The 27,359-nt window shown below is 38.8% G+C and overlaps 1 protein-coding gene across 2 annotated transcripts; it reads right to left on the bottom strand.

Moving 5' to 3' along the window:
• Positions 1 to 301: 301 nt before the first annotated feature.
• On the bottom strand, positions 302 to 27,251 carry znf1035 (zinc finger protein 1035). Of its 2 annotated transcripts, none has more exons than XM_021466685.3 (4): positions 27,030 to 27,251; positions 26,305 to 26,339; positions 9,269 to 9,322; positions 302 to 9,189 (listed from the first exon to the last, which is right to left on the bottom strand). In XM_021466685.3, exon 4 carries the CDS (start codon positions 9,077 to 9,079, stop codon positions 1,085 to 1,087), a length of 7,995 nt encoding a protein of 2,664 aa, XP_021322360.1. In that variant the 5' UTR covers positions 9,080 to 9,189; positions 9,269 to 9,322; positions 26,305 to 26,339; positions 27,030 to 27,251; the 3' UTR covers positions 302 to 1,084. The 2 variants fall into 2 exon arrangements, with proteins under 2 accessions (XP_021322360.1, NP_001315144.1); NM_001328215.1 differs by having other exon boundaries at positions 26,262 to 26,339; positions 27,030 to 27,219.
• Positions 27,252 to 27,359: the final 108 nt, after the last annotated feature.

Below are 27,359 nucleotides of genomic sequence, written 5' to 3'. Positions count from 1 at the left end.
GAGCACGATTCAGAGCACTCACACTTCTCAAACGAATCAGGAAATGGGCCAGAGCATGGTTCGGATAGCACAGTGTAAGTAGGCCCTTACTTGTAGGTTTCAAACAGGGCTGAAGGAATCAATTAGTTTGATCAGGTATTTAATTAGGGTTGAAACTAAACTTTGCAGAGCTGCAGGCCTCCAGGAACAGGTTTTGGTTTAGATTATATGACTCAAACTTTTAATAACGCAGCAATTAAATTTGAAGACCTAAAGCTTCGTCAAAGCAAGAAAAAAACAAATTGCACAAGCTACAAGAAGGTAGATGTAATTGTTTTACTAGTTGAAGAAATCCTCAACATTGCCATATAATACAAAAGTAAAACTAAACACCAGGTTAACACAGACAGAAATGGCAGCACTAATGTAGTTCAAACTCATACAGAAAAATACAGTATTATGTGTCAAGCCTAATTTTTGCTGTTTACTTTGAGTAAAAACATCCAAGTTAGACTCAATAAAAAGGTAAATGTTTTTTAAGTAACAAAATACACTTTCCAACTTAGAAAGACATGAACAATATGGATAACTAATATTCAATAACCCCTTAACTGGACCTTAAATGTTTAGAAACACAAGGATAATAAAAAATATTAACATGAATCTACAGATTTCCTATTACTTTCAAAAGGATGTTTAAAAACAGTAAATGGCTAGTAAATCTAGCAAAGTCAAACAGGACTTCAACGATGAAGGAATGAGGCGTAATTCTGAACTATACATCCGGTTTGGAACCACCTCATTCATGCACATACTCCTACAGATCAATACATCATCTAACTGGCATACATTTATTATACACATCAGTCTGAGCACTGTACAAAGAATTTAGTGAGCAGTTCACAGAACTGTAAAACAGTAGATTGGTAACATTAGCAGACTGATTTAGAAGTAAAACACCAATGCAATATGTCAAAAGTGGATAAGAGCAGTTTGGCATAGAAAAAAAAAGAAAAGAATTGTATGTACACCTAATTTTAAATATCGTTCAGAAAACTGAATCATATTGAATAACCTGCATTGCAGGAAACTTGAGCATTTTAATTTATTCATTTACTGGGCTCTGGAAGGGGAAATGGCTTGGTGATTGGGACTGAATTGAATCTATGGAAACAGAAGCGGCATGAGTTTTTTGATGCTCCTCTAAAAGATGTAGAAAAGCAAAAGCTTTGTCACACTCCGTACACTCATAGACCACTTGACCTACATGGGTTTCCTGGTGCTTTTGCAAATGAGCGAACATAGTGAAAGACTTATTGCACATATCGCACCGGTATTCTCTGCTGTCCTGAGCTGTGAATCTGAGGTTTTCAGAATGTTTCTGTTGATGTTTTGCGAGATCTTTTGACGTAAGATAGGTTTTGCTGCATATGTGGCACTGATACTGCCGTTTTGCATCATGTATTTTACAATGACTTGCTAGAGTCGTTTCGGATTTAAAAGATTCGGAGCAAACTTCACATTGGTAAGGCCGTTCACTGTGTGTCTGCTGGTGCTGTGTAAGGTACCGTTTTTTCGTAAAGGTTTTTTGACAAACCAAACACTTGAAAGGACGTGGCTCCTCATGATGCTTTTTATGGTGCTCCATTAAACTGCTATTAGAAGAGAACCTTTTTTTACAGATAGGGCAAATAATAAAGTCCTCTCCAACATCAACCTCCTCCTCTTCGTCACCTGTTTGAAAGAGAGTCCTTGAACTCTGATTCTTAGAGTAAGAGGAAGAAGACTCTGAACGATGCTTTTCTGAAAATGTCAAACTTCGATTACTACAGCGGTGCCTGCGGAAAGCATCACTTCCAATAAAATGGTCTCCGCATTCTGTGCATTCATACTGCGTAGCAGCAGTTAGATGGCACTGTTCATGTTCGTCAAGCTCATTCTGAGAGGGAAAGGTCATATTACAAACACTGCACATATGAGAATGAACAGAGAGGTGATTTGCAAGGTCCAAGGCTTGGTAAAAACTCAAAGGACATATGGGGCACTGGTAAATTTTGTCACGTTTGGTTTCCACATGGACCATCTTTTCACTGGTTGCAAAGTTGCTGTTCTTGGAAGCCTTCTCATTTCCATGGCTTCTTAAATGAGTGAGAAAAAGGTGGTGTTGTGTGAAGCTCATGTTGCAATGGTTACACCGATAACAACGTGGTCCTGACAGCTGATGACTGAGCTGATGCTTTTTTAGGTGGGAACCATGTAAGAAATGCTTGTTACATTCCGGACATGAGTATGGACGCTCTTTAGCTGGATTGCATCCATGTTCTGAGAGCTGTTCTGGATCTGGAAATCTTAGTTGACAAATTCCACAGCGAAACTTGTACTGCTCAGTGTTACTTGATGAAAGACTCTTACTGTGGATAGCTGTAGTCACCTTCTTTGTTTCAGGCTGCTTGGGTGGAATCAATGGTGGAAGTTCCTCTTCTTGCTCTGTGTGCATCTTGCGATGCTCAGCTCGACTTGTTTTGCAGGAAAAGGTTTCATCACAAAGGTCACAAGGAAAGTTTTCATCACGGTGGGTAATCATGTGCTCAGCTAGTTCAGTTGAACGTGTAAAGCTCAGGTGGCACTTGGTACAGCGATGAGCACTCTTCTTGACATGCATCTGCTTGTGTTTGCGCAGACTAAAGAGAGAGGTAAAGCCTTTACCACACATTTGACACTGAAACTCAGACTTGTGGGATCGCTGATGTTGCTGCAAGTTTGTTAGCTGAACAAAGCACTTCCCACATTCTTCACACTCAAAGGGTTTTTCACCAAGATGACATCTTTGATGATCCTCAAGTTTTTCCGATGTTAAGAATGTTTTGCCACAAACATGACAGGGAAAGTAGGGTGCTGAATCAGAGTCATTGTCACTGTCATCATCATCTTCGAAATTTCTGTCGGACTCTTCCTTATCCGATGCCTGACTAACACTGGTAGAGGTTTTTGTTTCATCATTGGGAGTTTGGACTGATTCCGGTTTATGTTTTACTTGGCAGTGCTTTATGTATGATTTTTTGATTGTGTAAGTTTTGTCACATGGTTCACATCTATATACTTGCTCAGTTTTTGCTTTCAGGCCAGATTCTTTTGAATTTGGTGGTTGCACATGTCCATGAGCCATCCTTTGGTGAAGGGCCAGGGCTTTTTCAGTCCAATACCGCATCTGACAGGTAGTACAAACAAGGGGGCGACTAGGGTCATGGTAAGTTTTATGGATATCCAAGTCTGAAGGAAAACGATATTTCTTGGAACAAATATTACATGTGTAATCCACTTTTTCCTGATGTTGAACTCTCAAATGCCTGTGCAAAATACCAGCTTGAGCAAAGACTTTACTGCACACATGGCATTTGTGAACATCTGATTTGCGCTTTTGTTCTTCACGGCCATGTTCCTCCAAATGACTTATAAGTCTCAGTCCATCTGTAAAACTCTGATCACACTCAGAACACTGATACTTGTGAACAGAAGCATCTCCTTTCTCAGCATAATTTTCCTGGTCTTGATCTTTACATGAGAACTTAGTCTGCAGTACTCCAGTTCCTGTGGCATTACAACCCTTGTTAAATACTAGCACAGTGTCATTTAGAGCACTTTCTACGTCACCTGCACTTTCCAAGACAGATGCATTGTTTGAGATGATTGTGTGACCTCTACATTTTCTCTTGTGTTTCTCCATTGTCTTTTTGGTCCAAAAACCAATATGGCATTTTGTGCAAGAATGCGGGTACGCTCCGTTATGTATGCGCATATGCATACCTAGCCCGGTACTCCTGGAAAACCGCATGTTGCACTGTGGGCATTTGAGAGGCTTCATAATCTCTATGTTTGAACGTGCACGTGGCTCCCTTCGAGATACCTCATGGCTGCTTTCTTGTTTCTGCCCATGCACCTCATCAACTGTCTCTTCCTTTATGACTTGCTGTTGACTTGATACCAATTGCTGTTGATTGTTAATGGTCACTTGTGGCTGATCAGACCTGTGCTTTGCCAAAAAATGCTGTTGGAGCTGTGAAAACAATATAAAACGGGCACTACAGTTAGCACAGGAAAAACCTCTTATCTTGTTGGGGCTCTTGTCCTTTTTTACCACACGAGAAGATCCAGGAGATTTTGAATTCACAACACAAGTCTTTTGGTGTACAGATAGTGCTTCAAAGGTAAACAGGTCACCACACTTGTCACAAAGCACCTTTTCTTGATTTTCTACCCTTCCGTTACATTTGGCCAAGTGTCGTTTCAAATAGTCTGTTCTGATGAAATGCTCTCCACAGTTGGCGCAGCCATATGGTTTTTCCCCGGTGTGAAGACGTTCATGGACTTTCAGTTGTCCTGACATTTTAAAGCGTCGAGGACAATAGTCACACTGGTATTTCAATTTATTCATGTAGTGAACTTGTATACGCTGCAAAAGTTTGGAAGTTTCTCTGCATGGCTGATTTTGAACATTTGTGGCAGATTTCACAGTTACCTTTGGAATCCTTTTGCATTTGATGGTGTCGTTATGCCTTTTCAAAGTTTTTTCAGAACTGTAAGTTTTGCCACATCGTTTGCAGGGAAAAGGTTTATCAGTAATGTGGAGCATCGCCATATGACGTCGTAGATCACTTGGAGTGGAAAGCACCTTAAGGCAAACTTTGCACTGCAGTTCATTATCTTGCTGCGTTTGACTTTGAGAACTTTCGTTTAAGCGGTCAAGATTGATCTTTAGTACTCTCACCTCAAGTTGTTTCTTTCCTCTGCAGCGGGCTTGGTGCAATTTCAAATGATCATAGCGAGAGAAACCACTTTTACAGTTCTTGCATTGGTATGGCTTGACTTCTGTATGAGTGAGGATGTGGCGTCTTAAACTTTTGGCCCACAAAAATGTCTTGGTGCAAAAATTGCACTTCAAATCTTCACCATTTTCTTCAGTGACATCTTTCAAGTTATTTAACTCGGCACAGATTGATTTGATTTTCTCAGATCCTTTTAAACTTTCCAATCTACGCTGCTTGGACACACCATTACAAAAAGCTTCGTGCTGCAAGTATCGATGCTGGCTTCCAAATTTCTGCCCACAACGCATGCATGAATATGGCATTGCCTTTGAATGAAGAGAAAGATGTCTCTGTAGAAAAATGCTAGATCTAAAACATCTAGAGCACTCAGGGCATTGATGCTTTAAGTTGCGCTTTTCCTTTGTTCCAGTTATGGTTTCAGCTGGCAGATTCCCCTGGCACTGCTTTTCGTGACCATTTCGGTAGTTTCTTCTGGTAAAAACTCTTCCACATTTTCTGCAAGAAGGTTGTAATTGACCTCCTTTGCAGAGCTCCACATGTTCCTTATATTTTCTTTTTCTGTAGTATTTCCCACATTTTGAACAAGGCATAACTGTCTTTGCCAAGTGGGCTCTTTCGTGAAGTTTCAAATTACTCGAAAAACGAAAAGCATGTGGGCAGTATGAGCAAAAATAAGGCCTGCTGGTCTGGTTGATTGCTGTGTCCACACTGCGTTCTGCTTTTATTTTTTTAGACTTTGATTTCTTCAATGAAGGAGGTTGCTCTACTTGACATTTTTCCTCATGTACTTTAAGATATTCCTTTCTGCTGAAGTGTCTGCCACAAGTTGTACACTGAAAAGGCCTTTCACCAGTGTGAATACGAATGTGACGAATCAGAACAGCATGACTTGAGTAACTGCTTTTGCAGAATGGACATTTGGACACAGTTGAGGCAGGGATATGAATTGAACAATGCTCACTAAGTGCCTTCGAGTCAGCAAAGTCTTCTTGGCAGAGGCGACATTTAAACTCCTCTTCGCAAGTTTCTTCTGCCTTCCAGGATGGAGCTTGGTCCTTTGGAGTTGTAACTTTTTTTGGAGGAGGTGCCATAAGTTTGTGTCGTCTTTCATGCACAGCCACATGTCGAAGGAAAAATACTGGAAACCTGAATTTTAATGGGCAATCAGGACACTTAAGCAGGCCTTTATTTGGATGAGACTCTCTGTGATTTAACAAGTCTCCAATTGATGAAAAAACTTCCCAGCAGACTAAGCACTGTATATTTCGCTTGTGCACATTCTTGTGAGAGATCAGATGCCCATGTCTGGAAAAATTTTTCCCACAGTCTAAGCAGCGAAAAGGCTTGTTTCCTTTGTGAAGTTTCAAGTGCTTTTTTAGCGCGTCAGATGAAGATGAATTCTTTCCACAAAAGCGACAAGAGAAAGGATGGTTTGAGCTATTATCAGCAGAGTTTGAACCTTTTAAACGAACATCACTACCATTTTTGTGTTTGATTGCCTTTTTGGAATTTCCAAGCAATTTATGTTTCGCAAGATGGGTGTAGAAACCAGACTTGCTTGAATACATAGCCGAGCAAAATGTGCATTTGTACCGCAATACTTTTTGTGAGGTCACAGCCAGTGACTCTTTGCTTTCATTTTTCTTAGACGAAAATATCAACTCCTTTCTTTTCCTTACTTTTGCTGTGTAGAGTTTAAGCTTGACGCAAGTTTGCTTGATGTGCCTATTGCGGTTGCATGCCATAGTAAACACATCTTTACAAAAAGGGCAACGATACTTATCATCAACCTTCCCTTTGCCTTTTCTCATGTATTCCTTAAGACACTGTTCACGTAAATGGCGTGTCCGATTGTAAAAGTAATTGAAAAGGCGAAAGCATATGGGGCATTTAAACTTTGGAGTCTTGCTTTCTGAATCTGACATGGTTGAATGAGGGATGATCTTTTGAAAGCACTGTTTTTTATGCTTGTTTAGATTCCAAGTATATTTGAATGCCTTTCCACAGTCACACTTAAATGGTTTTTCATCAGAGTGTGATCTAAGGTGTGCTTTCAGTTGTGCTCTGAGCCTGAAATTCCTCCCGCAAACTTGACAATGTATTTTTTCAGGTGACTCACTTTTCTTGTAAACATCCAATAATTTCACATAGCAATTTCGAAGTTCTACATCGGAGTCTGCAGTTTCAATGACATTTGGAATATATTTCCTTTTAAGAGTTGATTTTGATGAGTGTGCAGTCTGTAAAGAAGGTTCCAGTAGCAAGGGCGTGCATCGTATTTTGTGCTGGTGTGATTGACATTGGCTATCTGTAGGAAAGTATAATCCACAACGGGGACATCTATAATCAGTGACAATTCTGTGCTTCAGATCGTGAAGTACATAATAAGGTTTTTTAACAAAGATCTTCCCACAGTACCTACATTTGTACTTTGGTTTCTCCCCAGTTAGGTTCTTTGTATACGAGGCTGATGATTTTAACTTGTCATTAAGCTCAACTTCTCCACAGAAATGCTGTTTTGCCAATGCATCACCAGTCAAAAAACATTGACAAGTAGGACAATATTCAGCCTTATGGAAAGAATGCATGCAGTGATAGTGTTCAATTAGCTCATCTACACTATGCATTGACTCTTTGCAATCAAAGCAATGGAAATTTTTTCCATCACATGTTTTTTGTTCCGTTGTTTTAAGGACAACAACAGGCTGTAGCTTTCTCTTTTGGGTTTTTAACAAAGATAGTGAATCCTTGCTTGCATTGGTGCCACTTCCAGTCAGACATATTGGTGGTCCAGGAACTAGAGAGTTCTCAGAACCTTGAACAGCACTAAGTGCTGGAGGATCTTCTTGTAGATTGGCTTCATCTTTCTGATCATTAGCTTCAATAGCAATCTTTAGTAGAACTGGTGGTTCTGTGCAATTCAACTGATTGCAATCAGTGACTTGATTTACATGTGCATGTTCCAGGTGTCTCAATTCCTCAGTGTTCTGTGATGCACTTTTTAAACCAAAACAAGACTCAAGGAATCCGAAACTTCCCCGCTCAACATGTTCATCTTCAGAAGTTAAATGTTTTTGCACCTCCAGTGAAGTAGAATTTTCCAGATCAAGATTTGGAATGGCACATCCAGGGTCTGGTTGGTTATTGTCCAACTGGCAGCCACCAAGTGAATCATTTTCGAAGTTGGATATCTCATCAGTTTTATGAATTTCAGGCATTAGTAATGCTTTTTCAGGCTCTGGGTCCATTTTATCCAACTGGCAAACCTCAGGTAAATCTTTTCCATTCCCAGAAATCACAGATGTATCTTCACATTCAGGTTTTGATGATTTGTTTTCAGTATCTGGGGTTGTCTTTTCCAACTGACAATCATTTGGGGGATCTGCAGTTGGGCATATTTCAGAACAGTTTTCATTTCCATTAGAAATGAATGAGGTCTCTACATTTGCATTATCTGAGGCACACATGGAACCACCATTGGAGGTATCAGGTTCTCTGCAATGCTCCAGTGTTTGCTCCACATCACAAGAATGAACATCTCTCTCCTCAATTTGCACATCGTTTGACAAAGGCTCCACACTGTTTGGGCTATCCACACTTTGCATTTCTGTACATGGATGATCAGCATTCACAGGAACTGAGCCCTCACTGCAGTTACTGCCAGTATAGCTTACTTCTTCAGTTTTGCTCTCTTCCATGGTCTCTGTAGGCCTAGTGTCCTGCATTTCTATGCCACTCATATCTGCCTCCAAAGCACCATGACAAACTTCAGCAGAAAAGTCAATTGTATTACTTAGATTCTGGTCTCTTCCCTCTATAGACTGATCAGCCTGGTTGCCACTAATGTCATCTTTAATGGATGAACTCAAATTGCAATCAAGATTTGTTTCGGAGTCAGAGCAGCTGCTTATATCAGAATACTCTACCAGACCAGCATTGGTTTCAAATGCAGCTTCTAACAACACCTCGTCAGAATTTGTTTCCAATGTGGATTCAACCTCTACCGAGTTGGGCAAGGGACAAGGTGTCATGTTACTATTATATTCTCCTTTATCTTCTGTTTTATCTGGTTCAAGATCAGGTGCATTTATCACATCTTGCCAAGATGATTCAAAGCATGTGTGCTGCAGAGAACTAGACTCAAAATCTTTCATGTCAGAATCAGCAATGTCTTGCAAATCCATCATGCTTGAGAAGTTCTCCTTCTCAATTAATTGTTCTATCTCATGTGCAAAGGTGTCCTCCGATTCTGCAGGAATACCATTACATTCCATAGTTCCTACAGAAGTCTCTGGGATCTGGCTAAATAGAATCTGTGTTTGCAGGGGTGCATTTTATGTATTAGCCCTCGTTGTTTTCTCCTCCATGGATTAGTTATCAAACTCTGAAAAAGAATTCCATGTTATTACCAAAACAGCACACATTTTTAAAATAAAATTTAGATAAAGGAATGAAATGCTCACCTCACTTATCCGATACATATCTGTGGGAACATTATAGGTGACTTGCCCAAAGACCTGCATAAAAAAGCAAATATATTTAAAAAACAGCAAATACATTTTTTGTTAAAAATAGTTCTTTACTTTAACAGGTCTACATATTAATATTATGTAATCTGAAGGTAATCAAAGCATTCAATGTATAGTCTAAAAGCTTAATTTTAGTTGTCCCCTCATGTCCAGACCACATGATGACTAGTGGTTGCTGTTACTATTAAAATCACGATAAAGGACACTAAGAAAACAAGTAAACTACATCATTTTTCCAGTTTTTGTGTAGGCAAGAAAAAAAAAACTATAGTTGGATTAAGTCTAGTGAAAAGAAAGGTTTCAGCAGAAAATACAGTGTCAGCAGTATAACAGCGTAACAAACTGTACAATCATGCACCAGCAAAGGTATTCTACTAAATAAAACTTTAGGTACTGAACCCAAAACTGTGATTTGTTTTTGTCACGCAAGTGTTTAAAATGAATAAGTAGAGTACAGCAACAGTAGCATGGACAAATATGCAACATTTGTTTAATGCAATGCTAGGAATGCAGACAGACACACAAAACTCCAAATGACCTAGTACTAACAGTGAAGTATCACCTCATAAAATAAGAAATCTCAAATCAACCAAACTAATGCATGGTCTTGAGTTTTGATGGGGAAAAAATAAAAATCACAATTGAAATGGCCTGCATCAGGCAAAAATAAACTTTGCAAAACGGCGACTGTACAAAGAGCAGGATAATCAGGAAACACACCTTGGCCAGAAAGGAACAATTCCAAGATTTTCAGGGACTACCAACTAGGGTTGTAACGGTATGAGTTTTTCACGGTATGATAATCGTCTAAAACAATACCACGGTTTGACGGTTTCGCGGTATACGGTATGTTACAAATGTTACAAAATAATAGAACAGTGAAGCAAATTTGACTTTTTCCAAATAATATATTTTCAGTTACTATAAACAACACCACTTACAATGAACAAATAAAAAAATAAGAAAATAATAAATAATGTGTCAAAGTCCAAATAAACATGGTGCAAATCCTCAGTAAAAAATAGATATAAATATTTACTATACTATAAATAGTTACATAACGAAACTAGATTCAATATGGAACATCCTTAGGTTTTATGTGCCAGCATGGATTTGGATGTGGTTGTATGCAATGCAGACAAACAGCTGCATCTTCATTTGCGTCTTTTGAAAACAGCACGAGCAGCAGTTCGTCTTTGCTGTGTCACTGTTTTGTCATGTTTCTGTGCTGCTGTGCATGCAAAAGTACTTAGTATGAGAATTATTTCATGCAAAACTTTTTTTTTTTGCGTTTTATTTAGCCGCGCATAAATGTATGCCTTTCTCTCATTCCGTGTTGTTCAAAAAGCTTGGTCCACAAACAAAAGCGAAACCTATGCTTATTGGTTGTGATATAGCGAGTTTGAACCAATCTGGGCATGGAGGAGGGACAATGCATCAATGTATCATGTCTGATTTGTCCGGAGACACAGTGACGAGCGTTTCTTTGTCAAATCAGCGTTGTCAAATGTTGATGACGTAACCGCACTGATTCCGGAGCCTCTGAAAGTCCGCGAATGTTATGTGATACGGCACTGGAAAGCTGAGATTCTCTTCTTTATGCCAATCTTTGAATTGTATGAATCGGATCAGCGGATCAAAAGTTATTAAACATTTAAGAGCAATACTTATTTTTAGCCGCGGGCGGCTGTCTCGGTCTTTAAGGGTTAAAACCGTTGATATGCAATTGTTCATGGTATGATAATCGTGCACGTTCAAATCGTGGTAAACCGTCATACCGGTATATTGTTACAACCCTACTACCAACTTGGTAGATAAACTGGCATTGTGACTGGGTTGTAGTATCATTGAAATAGCTGGGGTGCTGTGGTAAGAATTTACTAACAGTGGTCCAATAAGAGAAAATTCGCTAAAAAGAAAAAGGCATTGCACTGTATGAAGTAGCGCTACTTCACTACAACCAACTGCTAACCAAAGGTAAAAGGATTGGAACTAAACCTTGGAGCAGGGTCACATTTGGTCAATCCATCATGTGCATGGATATACACGTGTGGCGTTTATCAGGAGAAGTGATGTACTACCAGATAGCAACAAGCTAGCAGGAGGAATGTAAAGATCTGAGCAATGTTTAATTGGGATACCCTGGATGTACCTATCAAAGCATTGTTGCAGAAAAGGTACACCCATTTAATAGGCGTTTACTGTTGGAAATGGCTTTTTAAAAATCAAATAACTGACCATGTAACACTGCACACATTCAGGAAATCCATCAAGTTATGTGCTCTAAATATTAGGACCAAACCATATAACTCAATTGTCTAAAAAAACAATTGCTGGATGGCCACAGCTCTACAGAGTTTAGCTCCACCTCACACCTGCTCAACAGTTATTAGTAGTCTTCACGAAAGTTTGAGACTTATTATAATCCTTTATATCACGTTAGTCTTTGGACAAGACTGGTGAAAAGGCAAGCAACACAACAACCACAAAAGGTTTAAAATAGCAATTCCCAGGTGTTATTTGAAAGACTACATAGGCCTACAGGTAATGGTACTGTGGGTGCAGGACTTGAAACAAGCACAGCAGTTGTAGTTGGAAAAAATGTTAAAAAAGTGGTGCCCTATTCCATATTTTTAGCAAGGTACCTAACCCCCAATTGCTTACTGAGCACCAGAAGCAATAATCAAATACATAAATGAAAAGCTGACCACTCCTCTATATGTGCTCTTACTGCTCCCTGCTTAGAATGTGTGCACACACTTTGAGGGTTTAATATTTAGAATGTATTAGATGTCTACCTATACAACACACAAAAGGTTCTATTGCACAGAACTTTGAAAAAGTGCCATTATTCATGCAAACGCAACAGTCAAACAGACAATTTTGTGCATATCTACACACCATACCAATGGGAAAAAAATTAAACAATGGAATGTAACAACTCAAACATGTTTTGCAAACCATCAGCTTGTGTTTCATGTAGGTAAGTCATCTCAAATGTTCCAGGAGGTAGGTCCCAAAGATTTCAGTTGAGTAAGACCTTACACCTAACAATCATGCACACCAACAATCAGGCTTTTACTCAATTTCAACTCCATTTACTCTTGTTTACTTGTTAACCAAGTTACTGGGGGAAACCAGCACTGCACATTTTGCGTGTCTCCTTTGTCTGCCACAGCCATTTTTATTCCTTGAGTTTCTGTAAAGAAATGAGGAGCTGAAGATGTTGGGGTTCTCCAGGAACATGGTTGGGCCCTTCAAAAACAAGCCTGGAGCTGTTGTGAAGTCACTATTATTTTAGCTGTGTGCTATAGCATCATTGTCATTTTAAAAGGTAAACCTTCAGCCCAGTCTGAGGTCCTGAGCTCTGGAGAAGGTTTTCATCCAGGATATCCCTGTACTTGGCCGCATACATCTTTCCTCAATTGCAACCAGCCATCCTGTCCCTGCAGTTGAAAAACTGTTGGGACTGTATTGGACAGGTGATGAGCAGTGCCTGGTTTGCTCCACACATACAACAATAGGCCAGAAAGTCCTATATTGGTCTCATCAGACAAGAGAATCTTATTTCTTATTTCTTTTTTTTTAGCAAACTCTATGTGGGCTTTCATGTGTTGGGCCATTCTGCAATAAACCCTCAACTGGTGGAGGGCTGCAGTAATGGTTCACTTTTTACAACTTTCTCCCATCCCCTGACTGCATCTCTGGAGCTCAGCTACAGTAATGTTTAGGTTCTTCTATATTCTTCTCACAACGTCTCTTCTCCCCAGATAGCTCAGTTTGGCTGGACGGCCAGTTCTAAGAAGGGTTCTGGTCGTCCCAAATGTCTTCCATTTAAGAATTGGAGGCCACCGTGCTCTTACCATAAGTGCAGAAGAAGAACTTTTTTGTAATCTTGGCCACAATCTGTGCATTGCCACAATTCTGTCTCTGAGCTCTTCAGACAGTTATTTGACCTCATAATTCTTATTTGCTCTGGCATTCATTGTGAGCTGTAAGGGGTTATACAGACAGGTGTGTGGCTTTCAGCATAATCAAATACAGCTGGACCCAAATGAAGGTGTAGAACCATCTCAAGGATGATCAGAAGAAATGGACAGCACCAGAGTTAAATATATGAGTGTCACAACAAAGGGTCTGAATACTTAGAAGTGGTATTTCAGTTTTGCTTTTTTATGCAAAAATGTCAACAATTCTCTGTTGCTCGGTCAATATGAGTGTGGACATCGAGTTAAAAAACAAATCTTAAAATTAATTTAGAAATGGTTGCAATACAAGGAAGAGTGAAACTTAAGGGGGTCTGAATACTTTCCATAGGCAATGTAGGTGATTTTATGCAAATAGCCCTAAGCAGATGCTAGCCAATCACGTTTATGCAACCCTAGAAAAGTAATGTAATTGGCAGTTGTGCTCTGCCAAGCATAGATGCTGACATTTTGCGAATGAACCATGAAACGTGCAGAAACCATAAAGTGCACAGCCGCTGGAGATGTGACAAACTTCAAAGCATGTGTAATATCATCCCTGGTGAACACAGTGAAGATGTGCATTGAGATTTCTGATAAGCAAGATGAGCCAGCAACTATGAAAAGTACTTGACTTGTACAGGATGTTGAGGAAGTGATAAGTGCATTTTAGCACAAATTAGTCATTGGTAAAGTTGCATTGTTTTTGCAACATGTCATGAGCTGTCAAACAGCATGTTTGCTGCCAATAACTCGCAAATTGTGGCATGTCTTAAAACATTTGTATCTTGGTTTTTATTGATGACATCTCAGCGTCTATTCAACATTGACTAGACCTTGTTAACATTAAAAGTTGACTTCCAAAAATCCAAAGTATTTAACCCCCAGATCCAAGCCCACACAGAACCAATTGAGCTACCTAATCAAGCTCTTACTAGGCTTTCTAAAAACAATGGTGGGCAAATAGGGGTTAAAATTTCCCCCAGGGCCAAAAAACAGCCTCCCATATACATTACATGTTGAGCCAAAGGACAGCTCTTAGCATGACGTCTGAGGCTATGTATGGAGTCCACAGAGGTTCTCATAGAATCAAATCCAGGGAATAGAGGTCTTCAATCAGACATTATCTTAAAATAACAGCTGAATGTGATTTTGCAATGTCTTGTTGAAATATGCATGGGCATCCCTGGAAAAGAGGGCAGCATATTGTGCAGCAAAATCTCTATGCACTTTTCAGCATTATTTGTGCAATCACAGAAATGAAAGTAACCTTTGCCAAGGGCACTGACACAACTCAAAAGCGTGACAGACCATGGTTTTTGGACTTGATACCAGTAACAGTTTGTAAAATCCTTTTCTTCCTTGACCCGGAGCACATGGCATCCATGACCACAGTACACGTTTCCACTGTATGATGACCCATCCCAGATACCTAAGAGCCCAGAGAGGTCGATGACGCTTCTGGACATGTTAATATGTTTCCTTTTTGCACAGTACAGTTTTCAAATGGCATATTTGGATGTAACTGCATATTGTGGTACTTGACAAAAGTTTTCTAAAGTAGTGGTCCTGAGCCCATGTAATGATTATAGATGAATGCTAATTCTTAGGGCTGTAACGATACACCAAACCCACGATTCGGTTCGTATCACGATTTTTGACCCACGATTCGGTTCGTAACACGATTTTTTATTATTATTTTTTTTCGTGTGGGGTGGTAAAAAAAGATTTTTAAAACTATTTTTTATTAAATAACATTTGAAAAATCTTTATAAACTAAACATCAAAGAACAATATTAACTATGCAAATTATTAACAATATAAATAGCCATATATAAAATAAATAAATAGCCAAAGCTATATCACTTCTGTTTTCTTTGTAACAAAATACTGTTGAAAAACCAAACAGAACTAAACTCCATTGTGTAGATGGTTCAAGCATGTTGAAAATTCTTTTTCAATCAAGTTCTCTTACACAGAAAAAGTAAATTAAATAGCTACTAGGGATGCTCATTTAGTTAATTTTGCTAACCGACAACCGCTGCTCATTAATCGGTTATTAACGGTTAACTGGTCAGATTACTATTAATTTTATATTAAACAAATTGACGTGTCTATTTTGTGTCTGACACATTAAATATTGCATTTTAAAATACTGATTTATTTTTAAATGTTAGAATATTAATAGCGGAACAGAACAACAGAGCATCTTCACGCACCTGCAGTGTTTAGCACAGAAGAGCAGAATAATCTAAATAAAATGAATAAAATAAATAGGACTGCCCTGAATTATTTTCACTTAAATATTTAATTTATATTACAAAACGAAAATACAGACTGATTCTTTTTAATAACCGGCATATGCTTTTTTTTTTCAATCATATGTTTTTTTCTTCCGTGAAATAAAAATCGCAGACTTCCTCAAATTGCCTGCTCCACGGAAAATATGCATTTATTTAATGCCCCGCTGTTATTATTATAATCACAAAACCTAAGAACGCTGTATAATCTCCCAAATGTATAGACATGGAAGAAATTTACAGAAATAAACATTGCTGCAATACTCAACTGATCTTGTCAGTGACAACACAAATTATTTTGAAAAAATACATGCCATGAAGAACTGTAAAAATGCCAAAAATGAGGATCTCTGAAACTTAAATTCAAGGTCTCATAGCTGGAAGAAAATCAGGGATGCTCAAAACCATTCCAACATAAAGCATGGTGATGGCAGAGACATGCAACGGGGGATTTTCAGTGGCAGGGAATAAAGAAATCAGGGATACAGATCTGCAGAGTTTAGCTCTAACCACCTTCAGCTCTAACCAACTTCAACTCAAACCTGCTTAAAGGATGATTTATACTTCTGCATCAAGCGTATGATTTGGCTCAGCCTTCGCGTAGTCGCATAGCCCTCACTGTAGCTGAAGCGCACCTCTCAAAAAATGCAAATACACGTTGCACTAACGCATATCGCAAGCTCTGTGATTGGTTTGTTGGTAGCTGTTACCTATGTTGGTGGGGCAGAGAGCCGCGCGAACCTGCTGGAGCAAGTGTTTTCAAGTGTTGAGTCCCAGAGGAACTCCAGCACAACACAGAGGAACATAAAAACCTACTGTCAGCTAAACTTAAGGAAGAGTTAATTGCAGAGCAACACATGCAGATCACTTGACGCAGAAGTATAAATTAGCCTTACTATTCGTTCACACCGAAGGCTACTCGCTACATTGATCTCGTATTTAAAGGAGTCATTGCAGTATATCATAACAGTTACATTCCCGCATAAGACATGCTTTTTAGTGAGGAAATATTGTGCACTTCATCAAATTCATTTAACAACGTAATATCAAGTGGTATGTGGTGTGGCTTTGCACTATTTAATTATCCAATGTTTCCATATGTCTGAAATATCCTGAAGCAGCAATACCGTTTTGTCGCATGAGATTCCCGCTTTTTTTTAAAAAGTAAATATATATATATATATATATATATATATATATATATATATATATATATATATATATATATATATATATATATATATATATATATATATATATATATATATATATAAAACATTATTGCATGTCAGTAACTCGCCAGTAACTTTGTAAATAATTGGCAATCTGGTGATTGCAATAATCAAAGCCTTGGGAACAACTGTGGTCTGAACCAAAGTTCACAGTGACTATGTTCTCTGGACTCCTCTCAAGCGGTCGACATCTACATTCTGATTGCTTGCCACCGAACCGCATCATAACTCATTACCATAAAGTTGACTTGTTTCAATTCTACTCGACACTCACACCGGCGAAGATGGAAAATGAATGACTTCCGGCTACTTTGTCGCTCTCAATGCTTTCAGTGTGAATGTACAGTTAAGAGTCTTTAGTAGTCTTGAACACCTTGATTAGTTGGATCAGGTGTGGTTGATTAAGGTTAGAGCAAAATTGTGCAGAGCTGCAGCTCTTCAGAAATAGAGTTTGAGACCTAAGTTGTAGAGCAGGGGGTGACCAAACTTGGTCCTGGAGGGCCGGTGTCCTGCAGATTTTAGCTCCAACTTGCTTTAACACACCTGCAAGGATTCTTCTAGACTGCTGAGTAAAGCAGCAGTCGCACTGGGCTTTTCCTCCCATAGACTTCCATTCATATGCAGGCAAATGCGTCAGACCGGAAACGCAGGGTCATGCTTCAAATTTCGCAGGATGCTGCGGTGCAAACTTCAAGCTTGGTGAACTCTGACCTTGCATGAGAACAATTGAGGATAAAAACATGACCTCTCTGGACAGAAATTTAAAGCATGGAATAATCATTTGCTTTTTTAATGTCTAATCATCTTGTTTAATCCCGCCTCTTTTTGCAGCGCCGTATGACAGAATTTCGCACACACAAACTCGTGTGACCGCAGCTTAAGAGCTTGATTAGCTAGGCCAGCTGTGTTTGATTAGGGTTGGAACTTAACTTTGCAGGACACCAAGTCTGGACATCCCTGGTGTAGAGAGTAAAGCCCAGTGTAACATTCAGTGATATCCTGACTGAAAACCCAGCTCAGAACACTTCAATATAGGCACAAGATTCACCTTCTGAAAAAGACAATCCCTAGCACATTTGAGCCCAAGCACATCTCCAAAGAAAGCTGATAATGGCCGTGCATGAGTTTCCATATTTTACCAACATAACGTTTGTGCCTATTTTTTTTTACAATGCCCATTGATGGCTGTTTATATATGAGCCAATATACCAAACAAATGTAAACATAACTATAGCTTTAATAAAACGCATAACAATGAACATTCTACTAAAACACACATTTTTATCTGTGAACAATTCCTAGTTTAAACCTCAGCAGAGATTGGGACCTGCACAATATTGCACATCTAAGAGATTTTTTTACAGTGAGTGGCAGCATGCTGTTCATTCCAAAATGACACCAGTGTCGACAAGTTTGAAGCAATCTAATGTGGCATCAACATAAACGTGTCTATTGGCCCGTTTCCACTGAGTGGTATAATACGGTACAGGTCGGTACGGGTCAAGCTAATTGGACTTGCGTTTTCACTGCCAAAAGGGTAGCATTGGTGGACAACCAAGTTTCATCTGTATCTTTAATCTACACCAGCACATGTAACCTCTTGTTAGAAAGTGATTCCGTCATTCAAAGTTCATAATAGTCCAAATGGTGAAGAAAAAAGTTCAACATGGCAGTTTGGTTGCTGAAAGATTCATTTTCTCCTTTGTTTTTTTCCAGCTTCTCTTTTTTTTTTTTTGCACTTTACTCTCATGTTTGTCTGTGTCTGAAAGGATCGAGTGTCAGCTGCACTACAATAATCATGCATGCTTTGTTATTATTATTATTATTTTGAGCTCAAAAAGTTTGTTATATAGTTTTAAATAGAGACACGTGGCAAGAGGAAAAAATGAAATCAACCTTAAAGTGTGAGCGGTTTCAATTTGTACTTCTGCATCAAGCGCATGGTCTGGCGCAGCCTACGCGTTGTTGCATAGCCCTCGCCTTGGCTGTCGGCAACACTAATGCACACATCTCAAAAAATTTAACTACAAGTTGCAACGACACAATCACGCTCCGTGATTGGTTGGCTTAGTAGTGCTGACAAGTGTGGGCGGAGATGAGAGCCGCGGGAGCCTAATGGAGTGAGTGTTTACAAGTGTCGAGTCCCGTGAAGGAGCTCTAGATCAGTGGTCCCCAACCTTTTTCTAACTGCGGACTGGTCAACGCTTGACTATTTTACTGCGGACCAGGAGAAACAAGCGCGTGCACGTCTAGAACGTGCTGACGTGAGACGTGTTCACGTCCGCGCGATTTAAAAGAAAAAAGCCTTTGAATATTTTTACAGAAACATTTAGCTGATAGAAATTAGGCGGCGGATAACGTTTATATGTTCATATTAATGCCGTGTAAATAATTATCCATAAGATGCTTATGATAAGCCGTTGTTTGTTTACCTTCAAGCTTTGCGTGTGCCCGTGAAACAGCCCGTGAGCGCCAGAACACACATCATGTACATCTCGACATGGCAACAGGGTTTTCAGCACTGTGTTAGCAATCTCTGGGTATTCTGCCATTACTCTAATCCAGAACACCGGCAGAGTTGTTGTCTTGAACACTGTTTTAAGGTCGCCGTCATTTACAATCTCCAGCAGTTGGTCTTCTTGCACAGACATGCTGGATTCAGCTGGTTTGTTGACAAATGGGTCATGCATCCATTCCCTAGCCGTTTGTGGGTCCTTTGAGGTTGGGAAGTAGCGCTCAAACTCCTTTAACAGCGAAGACTGATGATCGTGCACCAGCTCACCCAAAATCCCCACTAATGTTTGAAACATGTCCAATATGCCTCAGTTTGACTTTAAATGCAGCTACTTTATCTGCCAGCTTAAAGATAATTAATTCTTGTGCGGCCCGATACTGATTGATCCACGGACCGGTTCCGGGGATTGGGGACCACTGCTCTAGATGGAAACTGTTGTTTTGTGTTTACCTCAAGATTAAAGTTGTTGCATGCCTGCCCATTCCTGCCTCAAAATGAGCGCATTTGAGCCACTTGTACCATCAGTGTTTAGAAACAACAAAACACCAGCAAAGAAACGAGAGCATAAACACCTACTGCTATCTAGCGTTTCTGAAGAGTTATTGCAGAGCAACAAAACAACGCTCAGAGGTATAAATGCACAGCTACATGCATTACATGCACCGTGGGTCTTGCAGATCACTCAATGCAGAAGTATAAACCAGGCTTTAGACGGCCTTGTAAACAACTATAGGGCTCAGGGTAAACTCTGCTCTTCTTCTTGGCTTTGTGTGGCTGTTTATCAAGACGACGACAAGTTTGTTTAAGCTCGGGTCAACCACTGTGCGTTATTACGTTATTAAGGTGTAATGTCTCGGCTGTGCATTTAAAAATGGTCAGTCCTTTATTTTTATTCTTCTGGTTTTTGTACAAGCTAGTGACGCATCTCTGTAAACCAATAGCGTTCAGCTGCCTGTCTGGCTTTGCCTTTTGGTACCCTGTTGTTGCATTAGGTACCCCTTTGAAAGCGTACCCAAAAAGTGGTACTGTAGGGTACAATTTTAGGGTAGGGTTTAACTTTCTTTAGCCTTGTTTTCCATGGAGTGGTACTGTATGGTACACTTTTATGGCCATTTCCACTATCAAAAGGAACTAAAAAAGCAAAGCTTACCATACTACTTTTTTGGTACCCCTTCTAAAAGGTACCCATCACAACAAAAGGGTACAAAAAAGATAGACGTGCAGCTGAACGCTTTTGGTTAAAGATATGTCATTAGCATGTACACAAGCAGAAAAATGAAACCAAAGGAGCTGCCATTTTTAAATACACAGCTGAGACATTACACTGTAAATATATTTACATAAAGTAAACAGGCTTGGTCGACCCCAGCTTAAACAAACCTTGTCAGCTGCAAAACCAAGAAGAAGAGCAAAATCAACCCTGAGCACCGTAGTGGGTTACGAAAGTCGTCTAAAGGCTGATTTATACTTCGTCGCAACAACGCGTAGCGCAAGCTCTGTGATTGGTCAGCTTGGTAGCGCTGACGAGTAGGGGCGGGACCGAGAGCCGCGCGAATGGCGCGAACCCAATATAGCGATTGTTTACAAGTGTGGAGTCCCTTGAAGGAGCTCCGGATGGAAAGTTTTGTTTTGTGTTTGCCTCATAATTAAAGTTGTTGCACGTCCGCCGGTTCCTGCCTCAAAATGAGCGAGTTTGAGACACTTGTACATTCCGGAAGTGTTCAGGAAAAGCAAAAAAGCAGCGAAGAAACTCGACACAGAGGAAGATTTACACCTCACTGCCAACTAGCGTTTCGGAAGTGTTAATGCAGACCAACAGAGACAGCGCACAGAAGTATAAATGCACAGCCACGCGCGTTGCATGCGCCGTGGGTTACGCCGGTCACTTGACGCAGAAGTATAAATCAGGCTTAAAGTGCAAGCGGTTTTACTTTCATAAGAGAGCTCACATGCGGGCCTATATTTGAAAAACTTCTTGAGCTGATGAGAATAACATGTGCATGATTATTGAAGTGCTTCTGACTTCTGATCCTTTCAAAAATGGACAAAGGAGTAAAGTGCGAAGAAACAAAAGAGAAGCCGAAGAAAAACTAAGGAGCAAATGATTCTTTCAGCAACCAGAAACAAACAAACTGCAATGTTTATCCATCATCATCACCTTTTGAACTATTATGAACTTGAAATGACGTAATTATTTTCTAACAGAGGTTACATGTGCTGGTGTAGATTAAATATAGAGAGAAGAGGTTTGCACTGACTGGACTATATGTTGTTTGCTGTTTTTGTAGCCAAATAATGACAAAGTATGCTGTGTGTAGTTTATCTTTAATTGGTAACATATTGGATACTGTAAGGACCTGTATGTGTTCATATGTCACATTTATTCATTTTATTAGTTGCAGATGTTACAGTAGGCTATTTCACTGATCTGCAGTTATAATCAAATCATGTTCATGGAAAGGACTGCCATTTGTCAAACACCACACCCATCAAAAGGGTACCATTGGTGCAAACACGGATTATAAACAATAGTTAAAGCATTGTAAATTAATGCGCACTACAAGGTTTTAGTTAGCTCTCTGTGGCTTTCAACTAAGCAATTCTAATATAACTTTCAAATATTTATATATAAACTAAAGGGGCTTTTGATAAAAGTTTATAAACAAAATAGTTTTGGAATAAGATCAGTTTGTCCATTATACTAGCTGTTGAAAGCACAGGTAAAACTCCTCGCTCACTCAGTCTCACACACACACTGGACAATGAAACTGAAACACTAGCCAATTTAGTTATAGAGGATTCATGGCTAAATTTGACTAGCTTAGTGGCTTCACTGATTGAAAATTCCATCAGTAAAGCCAGTCACAATGCACTTTTCGCCCCATAGACTTCGATTTATACGCAATTTACCCTAAAGGCTGATTTATACTTCCGTGTCAAACGCCGGCATATGCTACGGCGCTGACGCATAGCCCTTCACCGTCGGCTGTCACTGACGTGCACCGCTCAAAAAAATGTAACTACACGTCGCAACGACGCGTAGCGCAAGCTCTGTGATTGGTCGGCTTGGTAGTGCTGACGACTCTGGGCAGGACCAAGAGCCGCGTGAATGGTGCGAGCCTGATGGAGCGATTGTTTACAAGTGTGGAGTCCCATGAAGAAGCTCCGGATGGAAAGTTTTGTTTTGTGTTTACCTCATAGTTAAAGTTGTTGCACGTCTGCCGGTTCCTGCCTCAAAATGAGCGAGCTTGAGCCACTCGACACAGAGGAACATTTGCACATCACTGACAACTAGCGTTTCGGAAGTGTTAATGCAGACCAACAGAGACAATGATCAATGATCATTTTGCGTTATTTTTGTATATTTATCTTTAGGAAATCACTGAAGGTATATATCATGTTATCATAACGATATAATGTGTCAATAAGTAACTGTACTGTTTATTTACACCGTGGCAATATTAATCCAAGTAAATATGAAAACAATATTAACATTATGCCAGACACAGTAAAAAGTGTCATCAAGTGAAAGTTTGTGGAACTGCAATACAGTATTTATTACTGTGGATTATGGAAAGTAAAATTTTGCGGTTTTTATCTTTATTTTTTTAAAGCAAGAAGGTACAACACGAACCCCATTATGGATGTATTAAAACATATGCTTGTTTGTTTTAAAAAGTAAAGTAATAATGACAAAAAAATACTAATTTGTGCATTTCCTGACTTCAGTGTGAAGCCATGTTGCTGCTGTAGATGGTGTATTCTGGGAAATTCTTACCCCTTGGTTTTGAGTGTGGTTCTTAAAAAAAAAAAATCTCTGTTTGAAGGGGTATCTAGCCCTTCCCTTAGCCCTACGCCTTCAAACTAATGAGAATTGAGACACCTATATGGCGCATCTATCTAAAATAGTCGCTCGTGCCAACGGTACCAGAAGCAAAAGTACTGGGCTGTGGACAATGTGAAATATGTATCGTTCTTTGATGAGTCCACCTTTACCGTCTTCCCTAACAATAGAAGAGTTACAGTGTGGAGAAGCCCTAAAGAAGCATACCACAAGCATCACTGTCAAGAACTACTGAACCTTTCTGGAGGACCATGTGCATCCAATGATTTAAGCATTGTATCCTAAAGGCGGTGCCGTAAATCAAAATGATAATGCATAAACACAAACAAGATTGCTGACAGAGTGGTTTGATAAACATAAAAATGAAGTTGAACATCTCTCATGGCCTGCAGTCACCACATATAAATATTATTGAGCCACTTTTGGGTTTTTTGGAGGATTAATCGAGGAAACATTTTCCTCCACCAGCAACACTTAGTGACATAGCCACCTAACCCTGCAAGAACAATGGCTCAAAATCTCTCTGGCCACAGTACAGGACATGTATCTGTCATTCCAAAAAGGAAGTCATGCTGCATTGGCCACAATTGGAGGCCCTACACCATACTAACAACTTATTGTGGTCTAAAACCAGGCGTTTCAGTTTCATTGTCCAACCCCTGTATGCATATATGTGTATGTGTGTGTGTGTGTTTAAGTATATACACACACACACACACACACACACACACACACACTGTATGCATGCATGTAAAGTGCTCACATATCTTTCTTTTATATAAACTTTCTATATAATGCTTTACTATGCGTGTATGCACATAAGATCAGCCAGTAACAAAAAGCAAAAAGTAATCTAAAATTTAAAAAGTAGTTTAAAAAAAAAGTCCAAATATTTTCCACAAATACTTTATACACCCAAATTAATATGCATTCTTAAAAAAACGGGAAAAAGTATTTAAAAAAAATCTATCTGAAATGAAGTTAAAATTGGAGCTGTACAGTTAACTAAATATAAAAAGTGTCTATATTTGTCTTATAATGCACATAATGGTTTAAAAAAATGTGTTTAAATCAGGGGTGCCCAAACTCAGTCCTGGAGGGCCACTGTCCTGAAGAGTTCAGTACCAACACCAACTAGACACAGCTAAAACAGCTAACCAAGCTCTTAGTAGGTATGCTACAAACTTTCAGGCAGGTGTGGTGAAGAAAGTTGGAGCTAAATTATGGAGGACACCTGCCCTCCAGGACAGAGCTTGGGCACCTCTGGATTAAATGCACCATATATATATATATATATATATATATATATATATATATATATATATATATATATATATATATGATACAATTGATACACATATTAATTTTCAAAAAGGAGTGTACTCATTAATGCTAAGCATTGTAGCTATTTTTCCCTCCAATCATTCATCTATTTTATTGCTCTTTATTATTATATTTAATACATACTTAAACCTGAAATGGAAATAAAATAAAATAAAAATGAAATGGAAACTATTGCTTATACAATTGAACAGACATATTTTAATTAGTTAGATAATTAATTAGTTGGAAATATTTCTAATTGGCCATGTGCATGGGGTGACTGTAACACACATTTGTTTTTAGTTACATTAAAAAAAAACTAACATTTAAACACTAGGATTAATCTTAGTCTGGTTTTTAGCTGCAAAGAATAAATCTCTGTAGTTACTTAATTTTGCCTGCTTTCATGGAATCGAGTCAAGACTAAATTCAGCCAGGATAGTTTGAAAATCCCAGCTTAATCTTTTATCCAGATTTTTGCGCAATACCCCACTGTACTTAACATTGTCTGATTGATCAGATTGACAAAACACATCTTAAAGGGATTGTTCACCAAAACAGAGATCAGAAACATTATGCGCCAAATATGCTTGAGTTCTAGTGTCTGTGCTGCTTTGTAAAACAACAAATCTGACTGCCATATGACCAACTAATATTACTTTATCATACTTAACTATTATATTTTTAATACTTTATTAAATATTATTATAGAAATTAAGACGTTTTATTTTGTTAGTAAGTGAAAATTATTTAATACACTGTTTTAAAAAAAATGCTAAATTGCCACTAAAAACATCAATTTCTAACCATTACTTTTATTTTCATAAATACAACATGCAGTGACACTAAAAGAAAAACAACATTTACCTGAAAGCCTAAAAATTACTTTTCCAAAAGAGAAACTGTTAATTACTATGCATGCATTTGCTTTTCAAAGCAAACTGCACTGCACTGAAACTGCACATTTACTTAAAGTTGATATTACCTTGTAAATGAACCAAGGTTTTAGCACTACAAGCACCAATGTGTCCTGTAATAGGTCATTATAGGCCAGTAGAACTATTCCCAATATTATCATTTCCATGTGATAAACATGACAGCCACCATCAGGTGACATGTTCTATGTGAAATAAATCAGTTTTATATTAGGTTACTGATCTGAATGCTAGAACACTATTAGTTCCATGTATAATTAGTCAATTTTTCACAGATAGTCCTGCTCTTTTCACAACAACTGTACTTGGCTCTAAAACTACATAAACACATTTTTGGATTTGATGTTCTTGCTGTTACGCTTGTAACTGGTTTAATTTAGTAGAAAATTCTATAAATGACCATGCGAGTCACGTCTAAATTATAATTAGTGTAAATACAATATAAATGTGCAAAAAAAATTAATAAACAAATAAATAAAAAAGATCACTAGCCTGCAAATCAGCCCTGTTGACACAAACAAAACTTAGTACTACGCAACTTGGCATACACAAATGGCTGCATTCATGTCACTCAAATAAGATGCTCAGGTTGTGCACACGATGAGCATGCTACAAATTACCTTACAACAAATTCTGTCAAAAACTTGTTCACTACATTAATGTGTATGAAGTAAAAATGTATGGGGAATATTGCACATGTTATTTATTTGTAAAATAAAGCTGCAGTAATAGAAAGTGCAGCAGTAATTGAAAGCAATCAAGCATCCATACATTCTACAAACTATATTGAAGAATTAGTGTTGCCCAACTTACCCTAATATGCCACTATCGTTACACATTCCAAAAGTAGACTCACTCCTGTGATAGCTGCTTTTTCTTCTGTCATCCACTCTGTGGAAATAAAAGTTCACATCACTATAAAGCCTTTGTGTAGAATGAGAACAGATTTTAGCTGCAAAACACATAAACAAGAGGCCATTTACTATGGTAAACAACGTTACTAGGATTTCCCCAGTACAAATAAAATATTTTAAGGACAAAACAAACACATTGTTTATTTTTAATTTTATAAATTCGGCACGATGACCTTAAAAATACAGAACTCCTAACACCACTACGGTGACAAGCCGGTGGCTGTTTTAAACTGATGCAAGCGTCCCTGCAACGAAAACCTGCAACTCGCAAATAAATAAACAATCGTGTGATAAGCATTGTAACATTTACGTTAAAGTTTCCCTATTAACGTTAATACGTGTGTGTGTTTAACTTGCTCTTTAGTTGTTTACATAACTGTAACGGATAAATCTGCAAGAGAAAATCCCGACGCTAAGCTGGCTAGGAACATGGAAGTCCAACGTCACAAAACAAAATGGGCTGCACGCTCGCAACCTGGAGTCCGAGGACACAAACAAGACTTAGCAATCTGTGGAACAACAGGAGTTATCTTCCGAATTTGAATTGTTATTAATATATAGTGCATTATAGGCTACACTCCTATTATATTACCGATGGATCACGCGGTAAAACAAGTGTACGCATTTTCTCATGGGCTCACTCCCCTTTAGAACGGCTCGTACTTACCGTCGTGCTCGGCTTCCTGCTGTTGTCGTGGTCCTTTGAAAGACTACCTTCCCGTGGCACAATGCGCACGAACGCTATTTCCAAACTTTCAAAGCAGCATATGGAGATACTTAGAAAGCAATTCGTTGATTTAAAATAGATAATTAAGAGCTTGATGTTAGTACATCTCGAGGCACAAACACCAGACAATGTGGCTCAACCCGGGATGTTCCGTGACACTCCACCTCTTGAACCTATGAGAAGGCAGCGAACGGAGACGATGACCCGCCTCCAGTTCTACGGGGCCTCCATTTCAATCTCCAATGCGTGGAAGCATTTTTTGCGCATGGT

The sequence above is a fragment of the Danio rerio genome, chromosome 16, assembly GCF_049306965.1.
Source record: "Danio rerio strain Tuebingen ecotype United States chromosome 16, GRCz12tu, whole genome shotgun sequence".
Taxonomy (NCBI): Eukaryota; Metazoa; Chordata; class Actinopteri; order Cypriniformes; family Danionidae; genus Danio; species Danio rerio.
Note: the sequence above shows the minus strand (reverse complement) of the source record. Positions and strands in the feature narration are given on the sequence as shown.